Source organism: Schistocerca cancellata, chromosome 5 (genome assembly GCF_023864275.1).
Source record: "Schistocerca cancellata isolate TAMUIC-IGC-003103 chromosome 5, iqSchCanc2.1, whole genome shotgun sequence".
Taxonomy (NCBI): domain Eukaryota; kingdom Metazoa; phylum Arthropoda; class Insecta; order Orthoptera; family Acrididae; genus Schistocerca; species Schistocerca cancellata.
The window spans coordinates 661992305-662006524 of record NC_064630.1 but is presented as its reverse complement, the minus strand read 5'-3'; the positions used below and the strand labels follow the sequence as shown (position 1 = coordinate 662006524).

Genomic DNA, 14220 nt, shown 5'->3' with positions numbered 1-14220 from the left:
GACGCTTACATCACGGGGAAGCAATTCGCAGTTCCCGCACCGTCGATGTTCCACCAGAGGCATATGTATGGGGTATATATGTATACCCCTGGCTCTTGTGTGGATGCGCATAGGATTTCATACGAGGAGTTCTTGCTTTTTTTTGGGCTCACCCATTTATTTCCTTACCTTACGTTAGCATGTTGTTGTTGTGGTCTTCAGTTCAGAGACTGGTTTGATGCAGCCCTCAATGATACTCTACCCTGTGCAAGCCTCTTCATCTCTGAACAACTACTGCAACCTACATCCCTGTGAATCTGCTTACTGTATTCATCTCTTGGTCTCCTTCTACGATTTTCTATTAGGTACCTTCCCATTAGTTACGTGATATACCCATCTAATCTTCAACATTCTTCTGTAGCACCACATTTGAAAAGCTTCTATTCCCTTCTTGCCTAAGTACTTATCGTCCATGTTTGACTTCCATACACGCCTACACCCCATACAAATACTTTCAGAAAAGACTACCTGACACTTAAATCTATACTTGAAGTTAACAAATTTCTCTTCTTCAGAAACGCTTTCCTTGCCACTGGCACTATACATTTTATATCCTTTCTAATTCGACCATCATCAGTTATTTTGCTCTCCAAACAGCAAAACTGATGAACTACTTTAAGTGTCTCATTTCCTTATCTAATTCCCTCAGCATCACATGATTTAATTCGACTGCATTCCATTATCGTCGTTTTCCTTTTGTTGATGTTCATCTCATATCCTTCTTTGAAAACACTGTTCATTCCGTTCAACTGCTCTTCCAGCTCCTTTGCTGTCTCTGGCAGTGTTACAGCGTCATCGGCAAATTTTTCTTTTGTTTCCTTTACTGCTTGCTCAATGTACAGGTTGAATGATATCGAGGATAGGCTACAACCCTGTCTCACTCCCCTCTCAGCCACTGCTTCCCCTTCGTGCCCCTCAACACTACCATCTCGTTTCTGTACAAATTATAAATAGCCTTTCGCTCCCTACATTGTCAAAAGTTTTCTCTATGTCTACAAAAACTAGAAATGTAGGTTTGCCTTTCCTTAATCTATCTTCAAAGATAAATCGTAGGGTCAGTATTACTTCACATGTTCCAACATTTCTACTAAATCCAAACTGATCTACCCAGAGGTCGGTTTCTACAAGTCTTTCCATTCGTCTGTAAAGAATTCAGGTTAGTATTTTACAGCCATGACTTATTAAACTGATAGTTCGGTAATTTTCACACCTGTCAACACTTGCTTTCTTTGAGATTGGAATTATATTCTTCTTGAAGTCTGAGGCTATTTCGCCGGTCTCATACATCTTGCTCACCATATGGTAGAGTTATGTCAAGGCTGGCTCTCCCAAAGCTATCAGTAGTTCTAATAGAATATTGTCTACTCCCGGGGCCTTGTTTCGATTTAGGTCTTTCAGTGCTCTGTCAAACTCTTCATGCGCTATCATATCTCCGATTTCATCTTCACCGACGTCCTCTTCCATTTCCATAATATTCTCCTCAAGTACAGCGCCCTTGTATCGACGCTGTATATAACCTTTCCACCTTTCTGCCTTCCCTTCTATGCTTAGAACTGGTTTTCCATCTGAGCTCTTGATGTTCATACAAGTGGTTCTCTTTTCTCTAAAGGTCTTTTTAATTTTCATATAGGCAGTATCTATCTTACCCCTAATGAGATAAGCCTCTGCATCCTTACATTTGTCCTCTAGCCATGCCTGCTTAGCCATTTTGCACTTCCTGTCGATCTCATTTTTGAGACGTTTGTATTCCTTTTTGCCTGCTTCATTTACTTTCTACCAGGCGGCTTCCTCTTTCATTCTTTACCCCCATTCCATATTCACCTACTTCTTTTTCCTACTATCGATTTCCAGTCAGCCATGACTATTCAATTTTCGTCTCCCTTCAATATCTGAATAATTTCTTTTTATCTCATCACACATTTCTTCAGTCACTTCTTCATCTGCACAGATAGTTGGCATACAAACTTGTACATCTGTGGTAAGCGGGGCTTCTTGTCTATCTTGGCTACAATAATGCGTTCACTATGCTACTCATAGTAGCTTACACACGATCCAACACATAAAGGCACAATTTCTAGTCATCAGTAACGATGCGGGACACGAATGGTCAGTGTTGTTCATGAGACAATTTATGATGAGCAAGTAGAGATGCACATATGGCCAACCACTGCTTTTTGTGATTTTGACTTAGAGCATGCGGTATCCATACACCTGATATCTGAACCTTCCCCATTGCATGCAAACTTCGCTAGTCGGTGGAATGGTCACAGATCGTCACATTTGCCGTAGTTCTTGAGGACACTGATGTGGATCATTGTTGATGAGTGCGTTTAGACGATTTTTATCAAACCGCGAAGGTCTTCCTGATCGTGAAGAGTCACTAATGTCAAAACGATTCTCCACAAGACGAGAAAACCATTTTATTGCCATGCTCTGTCTAATGGTACACTACTGGCCATTAAAATTGCTACACCAAAAAGAAATGCAGATGATAAAAGGGTATTCATTGGACAAATATATTATACTAGAACTGGCATGTCATTACATTTTCATGCAATTTGGGTGCATATATCCTGAGAAATCTTTACCGAGAACAACCACCACTGGCCGTAATAACGGCCTTGATACGTCTGGGCATTGAGTTAAACAGAGCTTGGATGGCGGGTACAGGTACAGCTGCCCATGCAACTTCAACACGATACCACAGTTCATCAAGAGTAGTGACTGGCGTATTGTGACGAGCCAGTTGCTCGGCCACCATTGACCAGACGTTTTCAATTGGTGAGAGATCTGGAGAATGTGCTGGCCAGGGAAGCAGTCGAACATCTGTATCCAGAAAGGCACGCACAGGACCTGCAACATGCGGTCGTGCATTATCCTGCTGAAATGTATGGTTTCGTAGGAATCAAATGAAGGGTAGAGCCAAGAGTCGAAACACATGTGAAACGTAACGTCCACTGTTCAAAGTGCCATCAATGCGAACAAGAGGTGACCGAGACGTGTAACCAACGGCACCCCATAGCATCACGCCGGGATATACGCCAACATGGCGATGACGAATACACGCTTCCAATGTGCGTTCACCGCGATGTCACCATACACAGATGCGACCATCATGATGCTGTAAACAGAATCTGGATTCATCCGAAAAAATGACGTTTTCCATTCGTGCACCCAGGTTCGTCGTTGAGTACACCATCGCAGGCGCTCCTATCTGTGATGCAGCGTCGAGGGTAACCACAGCCATTGTCTCCGAGGTTATAGACCATGCTGCTGCAAACGTCGTCGAACTGTTCGTGCAGAAGGTTGTTGTCTTTCAAACGTCCCCATCTGTTGACTCAGGGATGGAGACGTGGCTGCACGATCCGTTACAGCCATGCGGATAAGATGCCTGTCGTCTCAACTTCTAGTGATACGAGGCCGTTAGGATCCAGCACGGCGTTCCGTTTTACCCTTCTAAACCCACCGATTTGATATTCTGCTAACAGTCATTGGATCTTGACCAACGCGAACAGCAATGTCGCGATACGATAAACCGCAATCGCGATAGGCTACAATCCGACCTTTATCGAAGTCGGAACCGTGATGGTACGCATTTCTCCTCCTTACACGGGGCATCACAACAACGTTTCACCAGGCAACGCCGGTCAACTGCTGTTTGTGTATCAGAAATCGGTTAGAAACTTTCGTCATTTCAGCACGTTGTAGGTGTCCCCACCGGTGCCAACCTTGTGTGAATGCTGTGAAAAGCTAATCATTTGCATATCACAGTATGTACTTGCTGTCGGTTAAATTTCGCGTCTGTAGCACGTCATCTTCGTGGTGTAGCAATTTCAATGGCCAGTAGTGTATTATCCCCATACATGACCCGTATGTTTCTGGCTGCCTCCGCTGCTGTCGCCCCTCTATTGAACTCAAACAGATGAATATGTTGGAAATTTTCTGGCATCCATAGTTCAACACACTATCTCCAAATGACGATATGTTCCACAGACTACAAATGACGATAATATGTAAACTCAAATAACAACAGAAAATTACAAATAAAAAATGTCAATCGATAAACAAACGCCCGCATCTCGTGGTCGTGCGGTAGCGTTCTCGCTTCCCACGCCCGGGTTCCCGGGTTCGATTCCCGGCGGGGTCAGGGATTTTCTCTGCCTCGTGATGGTTAGTTAGGTTTAAGTAGTTCTAAGTTCTAGGGGACTGATGACCATAGATGTTAAGTCCCATAGTGCTCAGAGCCATTTTGATAAACAAACCGACAGCAACCGGAATACCAACGTGCAAAATAAAAACGTTATGAACTTATGGTCTGCATGCACTGTCAGGCCCTTATCAGCAGTACGTGGCCGGCCTGGTGTTGCAGTCTGAACACGGTGCGGCTGTGGCTGCCGCAGATCTTCACGACGATGGAGGAGTTCTACGAGGCGCAGCGGCTGCTCGGGCTGGAGGGGCAGGACGCCTACATGTGCGAGGCGCTCACCTTCCGCGAGCGCAACGCCACGCTGGCCGCAGCCGTCGCCTCCGCGGCCTTCGACACCGCCAGCGGCAATGGCACTGCAGTCGCTTCCGCAGGGGCCGCCGACTGCGTGCCCGTGAGTTGTTGTTGTTGTTGTTGTTGTTGTGGTCTTCAGTCCTGAGACTGGTTTGATGCAGCTCTCCATGCTACTCTATCCTGCGCAACCTTCTTCATCTCCCAGTACCTACTGCAGCCTATATCCTTCTGAATCTGCTTGGTGTATTCATCTCTTGGTCTCCCTCTACGATTTTTACCCTCCACGCTGCCCTCCAATGCTAAATTTGTGATCCCTTGATGCCTGAGAACATGTCCTACCAATCGATCCCTTCTTCTACTCAAGTTGTGCCACAAACTCCTCTTCTCCCCAATTCTATTCAATAACTCCTCATTAGTTACGTGATCTACCCATCTAATCTTCAGCATTCTTCTGTAGCACCACATTTCGAAAGCTTCTATTCTCTTCTTGTCCAAACTATTTATCGTCCATGTTTCACTTCCATACATGGCTACACTCCATACAAATACTTTCAGAAACGACTTCCTGACACTTAAATCTATACTCGATGTTAACAAATTTCCCTTCTTCAGAAACGCTTTCCTTGCCATTGCCAGTCTACATTTTATATCCTCTCTACTTCGACTATCATCAGTTATTTTGCTCCCCAAATAGCAAAACTCCTTTACTATTGTAAGTGTCTCATTTCCTAATATAATACCCTCAGCATCTCCCGACTTAATTCGACTACATTCCATTATCCTCGTTTTCCTTTTGTTGATGTTCATCTTATATCCTCCTTTCAAGACACTATCCATTCCGTTCAACTGCTCTTCCAAGCCCTTAGCTGTCGCCGGCCGCGGTGGTCTCGCGGTTCTAGGCGCTCAGTCCGGAACCGCGCGACTGTTACGATCGCAGTTTCGAATACTGCCTCGGGCATGGATGTGTGTGATGTCCTTAGGTTAGTTAGGTTTAAGTAGTTCTAAGTTCTAGGGGACTGATGACCACAGATGTTAAGTCCCATAGTGCTCAGAGCCATTTGAACCATTTGAACCTTAGCTGTCTCTGACAGAATTACATTGTACCACAGTGCTTAGCACGCTGCCGACGAGACAACCACCACTCTGCTACTGATTTCCAGTGACACAAGACTATCTATATCCGAATCCCGCTCCAGCTACTGCCGGATCTGGGTGTAGACGAGTCCTCTCCATTTGGCTCGGTCCTCCCACCACTTTTCTTCCTCCACTTGCTGCCAGGCCACACCTCTTCCTTTCTACAGATATTCTCACTCCCATTTTCCACCGTGTTCTTGGGCGCCCTCTAGGTCTTTTCCCATCCATCTTTAGCTCTTCCATAATTTTGGGGAGTCTCTGCCCATGCATCCTCTTAACATGCTCATACCATCTTAATTTCTTTCTTTCAATTTCTTCCCTCATACTTTCTTGTTGAAGGTCCTTTCTAATCTCTACATTCCTTACTCTGTCCATTCTTGTTTTTCCCTTAACTGCTCTGAGAAATTTCATTTCCCCTGCTTGCAGTCTGCTCCAGTCCCTTTCTGTCATTGTCCATGTTTCTCCACCATAGGTGACAATAGGGATGTAATAATTCTTATACATAAGGAGTTTTGCTCTTTCTGAAACTTCATTATTCCAAATCAGGTGTTATATTGTTTGGTAGAAATTGCCTCCCTTCTGTAACCTCCTATTAATTTCGTTAGTTATTCTTCCATCCCTAGATATTTCACTCCCTAAATAAGTGAAACTTTCTACCACTTTGAGGGGTTCTCCATTCAAGGTAATATTTCCGTTGATCCCTTTCTCTCTTCCAAATACCATTACTTCACTCTTTATTTATTTTTAATCCATACCTTTTCATTATTTCCTTCCACGCATCAAGCTGTAACAGTACATCTACCTCTTTATCGCCCCATATTACCACATCATTTGCAAAAGTCATATTTTTGTCTTTTTCTTTTATCATATCTTTAACTGCCCTATTCATTCCCTCCATCACAACATTAAAAAGGTGCAGGAGATAGAATACTTCCTTGCTTAAGACCTTGTCTTATTTCGAAATATTCAGAGTTCCCCAATGGTGTTCTAATTCTACAATTGTGTCCTCTGTACATTGTCTTTATAACATTAGTATATCCATCTTCTATATCTATCTTCTTCATTTCTTCCCAGAGTCTTTCCCTGTCAACTGAGTCATATGCCTTTTCTATGTCTGTACAAACCATTATCACCCTTTTGTTATACTCCCAACTTTTTTCCATCAGTTGGCGGATAGAAAATATCAGGTCGATCGTGCTTCTTCCTTTCCTAAACCCATGCTGTTCTTCACTCAGCTCCTATTCTATCTTCTCACTTATTCGATTTAGTAAAATTCTTTCAAAAATCTTGGCTGTATGACTCATAAGGGTTATTCCTCTGTAGCTTTTACAAAGCCTTTTATTGCCTTTCTTGAAGATGGCAACAATGTTTCCTGTTCTCCAGTCGTCAGGTACTGACACAAGACTACGTTGTAATAATAATAATAATAATAATAATAATAATAATAATAATAATAACTGTATAAATAAAAAATGTAAATGTCGTTTCTTCAGACTCTCGAATCTCCAAATGTTCTTCATTGGTTGCTTTGAAACTGAGACACAAAAATTTGCCTTCGAATACTCAACTGTTTTTATGTACCTACCTGAAGGTCATCTTTTATATGCGCTGAGGGAAAAAATCGCAACACCAAAAAGCAATGAAGAGTACTCAAGTGGCTCAAGTGGCTCTGAGCACTTATGGACTTAACATCTGAGCTCATCAGTCCCCTAGACTTAGAACTACTTAAACCTAACTAACCTAAGGACATCACACACAACCGTGCCCGAGACAGGATTCGAACCTGCGACCGTAGCAGTCGCGCGGTTCCGGACTGAAGCGCCTAGAACCACTCGGCCACCGCGGCCGGCGAAGAGTACTGAAATTTAGGGAATACAGTTGTCTAGCTAACATATTTAAACATTGCAAGATTACAGGTTAATGTAAGCAAGACGTAAGCCACTGCCAATGCGAAATGATGGTGCATTAAGAACTGGTTTAATGCCAGAATGTTGAATTCAAGCGCCGCGCGGGGTAGCCATGTGGTGTGAGGCGCCTTGCCATGGTTAGCGCGGCTTCCCCCGTCGGAGGTTCGAGTCCTCCCTTAGGCATGGTTGTGTGTGTTGTCCTTAGCGTAAGTTAGTTTAAGTCGGATCAAGTAGTGTGTAAGCGTAGAGACCGATGACCACACCAGTTAGGTCCTATAGTACTTACCACAAATTTCCAATTTTGAATTCAAGCCTGCAAACGTGCGTGCATTGTGTTAAGCCGTCGGCACACGGACCGTGCTGTCGAACGTTAACGTTGAGCGTGCCAAGTTCAACGTGCTACTGAACGCTCAGGAACGATGCGACTTTTGCATACGGTACGTGGGCCCCAACGTGGTATACGCGATCGCAACGCACTCCAGCGGCAGTTGAGGGATGTTTCTAGTTCGTAAATCACACTGTTTACTCAACGGGCGCGAGTAAAATTCCCACGTTAGCTCTATTAAAACGCACATTTCTTCCATCGCACACGAAAAGGAAAGTACCATGTCCAATCAATAAGGACACACGCTTATAAAAGTTACATTACAAACAGTGCGGTACAAATTTGGAATACTTCTCCGCATAAGATAAACATTATTTCATCATTCCCACATTTTAGTAAAACCCCAAGGTCAGTCTTACTTGATCACTGTTCCTACCTAGTAGCAGAATCATTGCAACATGGAACTACGAAGCGTAAAAGAAAAAGGAGCAAAACATCTTTACACAAGTAGCGCAAGCTGTCCTGTAATTAATCCAATCGGTCAAAGTCACCCCTCAAAGAAAGGTGAACTTATATTTACATAACATCAAATATTATAGCATATACTTATATTAAACTAATAATAAAGTATCAGAACTAAATAAAAACGCGAATGTTAGAGGAAAAAAAGGTTGGGAGTGTTGGGATGCGAACCAGCGCCCCAACGAAGACTTGATACCGGACAGAGACGCTACTCATTACACTTTTTTTCCTTTTTTTTTCTTATTGTTCATTATTGATCGTTGTGTTTGGTCGTTGCGGACGTCGCAGGACATCCTGTTAAAGTTCGGTGGTTGATCTTTCCACTCAGTTTTTTTATTACAGAGGCCAACCGGCTCTCTGACCGAACACGCTGAGCTACCGTGCCGGCTGAAATTTTCAGTGTGTCGCTGCTTTCAAACAGCCTACTCTCATAATACGCTCGTTACAATAATTCTTTTGCCATGAATATGATGTTTCTCATTAATTTATTGGAACGAATCACACAACCAACAACGGGTTTTCCAGTGATTCTCATTTTGCTGGTGCTCAGAATCGGCATATATACATATAGGCTTGAAATGAATGCCAATATGGCGTCTCACAACTCTGTACTGAAGGGAGTCGGCTTGCGTGTGACGTAGGTGGCGTCGCGCCATCTCATTGGTCAACGCTCAGACGCACGCTCAGAATATCTGACATGCCAGATATTGCTCTGCACGTTCGGAAAAACTCCCGAACGTGCTATTCCACGCTGTGAAGTCAGAAACTCGGCACGCTCAACGCTCAACGTTCGGATGCACGGTCCGTGTGCCGACGGCTTTATACAGGTGCCGGATGTCAGTTTATGGTATGGAGTCTATGATTGCTGCATTTGGTCGGTGAATACAGAGACGGTTAATGCTGTCTGTGGATGACGCCATAGTTGTCGTCCGATGATGTCTCATATGTGCTCGACTGGAGAAAAATCTGATGATCGAACACGCCATGGCAACATGTAGACACAATTTAGAGCATGTTACGTTACAACAGCGGTATGTGGGTGAACGTTATCCTGTTGGAAACACCCCCTGGGAAGCTGTTTATGGCCGGTCGGAGTGGCCGAGCGGTACTAGGCGCTACAGTCTGGAACCGCGCGACCGCTACGGTCCCGGGTTCGAATCCTGCCTCGGGCATGGATGTGTGTGATGTCCTTAGGTTAGTTAGGTTTAAGTAGTTCTATGTTCTAGGGGACTGATGACCTCAGACGTTAAATCCCATAGTGCTCAGAGCCATTTGAACCATTTGAAAGCTGTTTATGAATGGCTGCAAAACAGGTTGAATCACCAGATAGACAGCACGTGTACTGGATAACCAAGAGAGTGCTCCTCCTTCTTCAGGTATTACAACTCCGGAGTCTAACTCCAGGTGTCGGTCCAGTGTGTCAAGCACACAGACAGGTTGGATGCAGCCTCTCAACTGCCCTCCTTCTAACCAACATACACCCATCGCTGGCACCCAGGCAGAAATGGGTTTCATCAGAAAGCACAATAGACCTCCACGCTGCCCTCCAATGATCAGTCGTTTGACAGCATTGAAGTCAGAAATGGTGGTGGTTTGAGACACATGCTATAGGCCGTCTGTCTCGGAACTGTCCTTCAAATAACCGATTTGTAATGGTTCATTGGGTCACCGTAGTGTCAACTGCTGCTCAAATTGCTGCTGCAGATGTAGTACGGCACGCCAGAGCCAGATACTGAACACGATGGTCTTCGCTCACGGTAGCACCACGTGGCCGTCCGGAGCCCGGTCTCCTTGCAACTGTACATTCTCATGATCATCGCTGCCAGCAGTCGTGTACGGTGGCAACATTTCTGTCAAGTCTTTCTGCAATATCGCAAATGGAATATCTAGCTTCTCTTAACCCTATTACATGACCTCGTTGAAACTCAGGGAGGTGTTGATAATGGCGTCTTTGTAGCATTAAAGGTATTCCTGACTAACGTCAACTCACCACGACCAATCTCAAAGACAACTAACATTCACGACCGTTACAGCGTACGTTTAAAGCAAACCTGATTTGCATTCTGATAGTGGCGCTACCAGCACCACCTTTATGTGACTGGCGCGAAGTTTATGTTGATATCTTTCAGATGTAAAAACACGCCTATCAACGTACCTTTACGGCACACAAATTATTGGTGTTGTGATAAAAGGGGAAATATATTTGTAATAAAAGGGGAAACGTTATAATATGTAAATGCTGCCTTGTTCAGAATCGTTAATATCCGGAAGTTCTTGACTGAATGCTCCGAAATTGCACGTTACTGTAATAAACGATTAGACACGTGTAGACTATATGCTTCTTAATATACAAAATATAAATAGTGAAACGTTGCTAGCACACTGGGAAGTTGTATTTAGGGCGTATACGATTACGATTAGAATACTAGTACGGAATCTGAATTTGGAATAACAATTAACAAGGCTCAATGTCAGAGAGAGGGATGGAGAGGAGAAGGACAGAGGTGTGGGAGGAAATGGACATAGAAAACGTGTAGGAGGAGGTCGACACAGAGTTGGGGTAGGAATAGATGTAGAGAGAGGTAAGGAGGAGAAGCTGCACAGAGAAAGGGATGGATAGAGGCGGGGAAAGAAATAGGAGATGCCGCTCCATCGGGCATGCGTGTGTGTTTTTGTCCTTAGGATAATTTAGGTTAAGTAGTGTGTAAGCTTAGGGACTGACGACCTTAGCAGTTAAGTCCCATAAGATTTCACACATATTTGAACATTTAATTTTTTGAATGAGGAGATGGACAAGCAAAGAGGAGGGGGAGACAGACACAGACAGGGGAGTGAAGGAGATTAGAACGTATATCCAACTCCCATACATGTTAGAAACGTGTACTTTTTCTTTTTTTCCATTTAAAAAAATGGTTCAAGTGGCTCTGAGCACTATGGGGCTTAACATCTATGGTCATCAGTCCCCTAGAACTTAGAACTACTTAAACCTAACTAAGCTAAGGACATCACACACATCCATGCCCGAGGCGGGATTCGAACCTGCACCATAGCGGTCACGCGGTTCCAGACTGAAGCGCCTAGAACAGCACGGACACACCGGCCGGCTTTTCCATTTAAGCAGACAGACACAGCAGAGGGTGGTCGGGTTAATAATAATAATAATAATAATAATAATAATAACAATACGATGACAAGTAAAAGTGTGAAATCAATTAAATTTTTTTTATTAGGAAACAACTATTGCAAGTATCATTACACTGATGAGGCTAAACACTGTGCCCACCTGTTTAATAATGTATTGCTCCACCTTTGGGTGCAATAAAGCAGAGATTCAGCGTGGCTTGATTTCATCAAGTGCTTGGTAGGTTTCTGAAGGTATGTGGCGACCCATGTCTCCGCACAGGTCACGCAGTTAACCTACGTTATGGGCCGTACTTTGTGGGCCCCGTGCTGGCGCCCGATAACGTAGAGATCAGGTGAATTTGGAGGCCAAGACACTGAAATGAGTCCACGATCAGATTCTTCAATTGCGATATGGTTGTCCAGCTGAAAGATGGCATCGCCTTCGGGAAAGACAAGCACGGAGGGATGCAGATGGACCGCAGTATTGTTTATGTAGCCCACAGTTGTCATGGAGCCTTCCATTACTACCACAGCTTCCATGGAAATCCAGGTGAATGTATCCCATAGCGTTAAACTGGCCTGTGACCATGGCACCGGTCACGTTTCGAGCAGCTGTCTGCTTGAACCTGTAAGGTATCCGGACACGGTCACCGGCCCGGTGTAGTAAGAACGTGATCCATCCGATCAGGGGACACTTTCCCTTTGATACATGGGCCAATCGCGACGATCCAGTCTCCACTGCAATAGTAATGGACGATATTGATGTGCCAACAGGGGCCAGTCCCCTGCGGAACCACTCGTTTAACAGTTTGCTCCGAAACACTAGTTGTTCCTGAGCCAGCACTGTACTCTGCCACAGATCGCTGTCCATCCTGTTCTACAGCGCTGACAAGTCTCCGACATCCGCGTTCGTTGATGTGGCATATACGTTGAACACTTTGTCGCCTACTGTTGTGTCCTCTGTTCTTCAACCACTTTCGTTGGACGTAATTTGAAAGTGCAGCAGCCTGATGTGAACACGGGTCAAATGGCATAATGGAACCAATCAGAACGCTTTTTGAGATGTGGGTAAGTACACTGAAAGATGCCTACATTCCAGGATGGTGCATGACCGTGGATGAACAATTAGTTACATTTTGACATTGCTGTCCACTTTGACAATACGTGCCATCAAAACCTGGTACATATGCAGTTTTTCACACTGCACCAAGCTACTGCTAGAAGATGAAAGTGTGTTTGGGTAAGGAGGAAGAAACCAGAGCCGCGCGACTTGGAGAGAATGTTGTGAAAACTCTGGTGACTGAACTTGAAAAGTCTGGACATAATATCACCTGTGACAATTTTTTTTTTACGTCTCTGGATTTAGCTCATTATTTGTTGTAAGGAGGCCTCACGTTTGTCTGTACCACGCGAAGAAACAAATGTTAACTACCTGCCGATTTTATTACATCTAAAGGACGTCAAATACACTCCATTTTATTTGGTTTTCAACCAGCTGTGGTGATAGCCTTTTATGTGCCTCGGAAGAACAATACTGACCAGATGCCCGTTGGCTTGTGTCTCGGGTTCTTCGGCCGACGTTTGTTTGATAATTTTTCTGACGTTCCGCCAGAACGAGCGGCTGGTGTTGACAAAGCTCCACCCTAAATTGCTGGCGGTAGACTGGAGTCGAGCTCGCGGCGGCAGATTGTATGAAGCCGGTGCGCTAACGTCCGAGGGCTTTTCCGTGATCATTTCCACTGCGGGTCCCCTCTAGCTACCTGCAACGGCCTTTCGCTGCTGTCATGTTTGTGTATTCCTATAGCTTCTCTGAACAAGGAGGTGTGATAGCTCTTCCCTACAGCGAGAACTTCCGTATCGGCGAAATTTACTGTGTTCGGTCTCGCACAGCGCGTGCTCCGCCACGGCCGATTTCTCCAAATGCCCCAACCTGCAATGCCACTTACGCTCGTTGTTCTGGTGCTGATTGATCGTTCAGTCATTCCAAAATTGAATTTTCCTCATGAAACACCTGGAAGGGGTACTGAGGAGCAATAGGTACTCCACTAGTCACGTAAGAAGTGCCACAGAATCAAACACTCGGTAAAGTGACACATCGGAAAAAAGAGAAATGTTGTGCACAGCATTTCTGCCTTACATTCCCAGAGTGACGTAGAGAGTCGTCCGTATATTGCGCAAACACGGCGTAAATACTATTTACAAACTGACCAAGAAGGTCAAAGACTGTCTCTGATCGGCAAAGGAGAAAAGCGACCACTTGCGATGTCGGGAATACGCCGTATACTACCTACATGCAGGATAGCCTATGTCGGAATGACTGGACGATCAGTCAACACCAGGACCACCGACCATAAATGGCATTGAAGGTTGGAGCAGATGGAGAAATCGACCGTGGTGGAGCAGCGGCTGAGAACACTGACCACACACTAGAATTCACCGACGCTTAAGTTCTCGGTGTAGAGAAGAGCTATCACATCTGCTTGTTCAGAGAAGCTACAGAAATACACAAACATGACAGCAGCGAATGACCGTTGCAGGTAGGAAGACGGAAACCACAGTTCGATTCCAGTTCCGCGCCAGCAATTCAAGGTGAAGCTTGTAATGGTCACCTGGTCGTAGATATTGCTAATTGCTATAATCGCACTATTTCACTCCCATTTACGGAGCTTGTT

The 14220-nt window shown here is 44.6% G+C and overlaps 1 protein-coding gene across 1 annotated transcript in view; it reads left to right on the top strand.

The window, feature by feature from the left end:
* Positions 1 to 14220, top strand: part of LOC126188083 (synaptic vesicle glycoprotein 2A-like) — a 215017-nt gene that overhangs the window by 151527 nt on the left and 49270 nt on the right. Inside the window, exon 8 of the mRNA XM_049929538.1 lies at positions 4409 to 4637. Within this exon, the coding sequence (XP_049785495.1) occupies positions 4409 to 4637 (229 nt within the window). The remainder of the gene's footprint in view (positions 1 to 4408; positions 4638 to 14220) is intronic.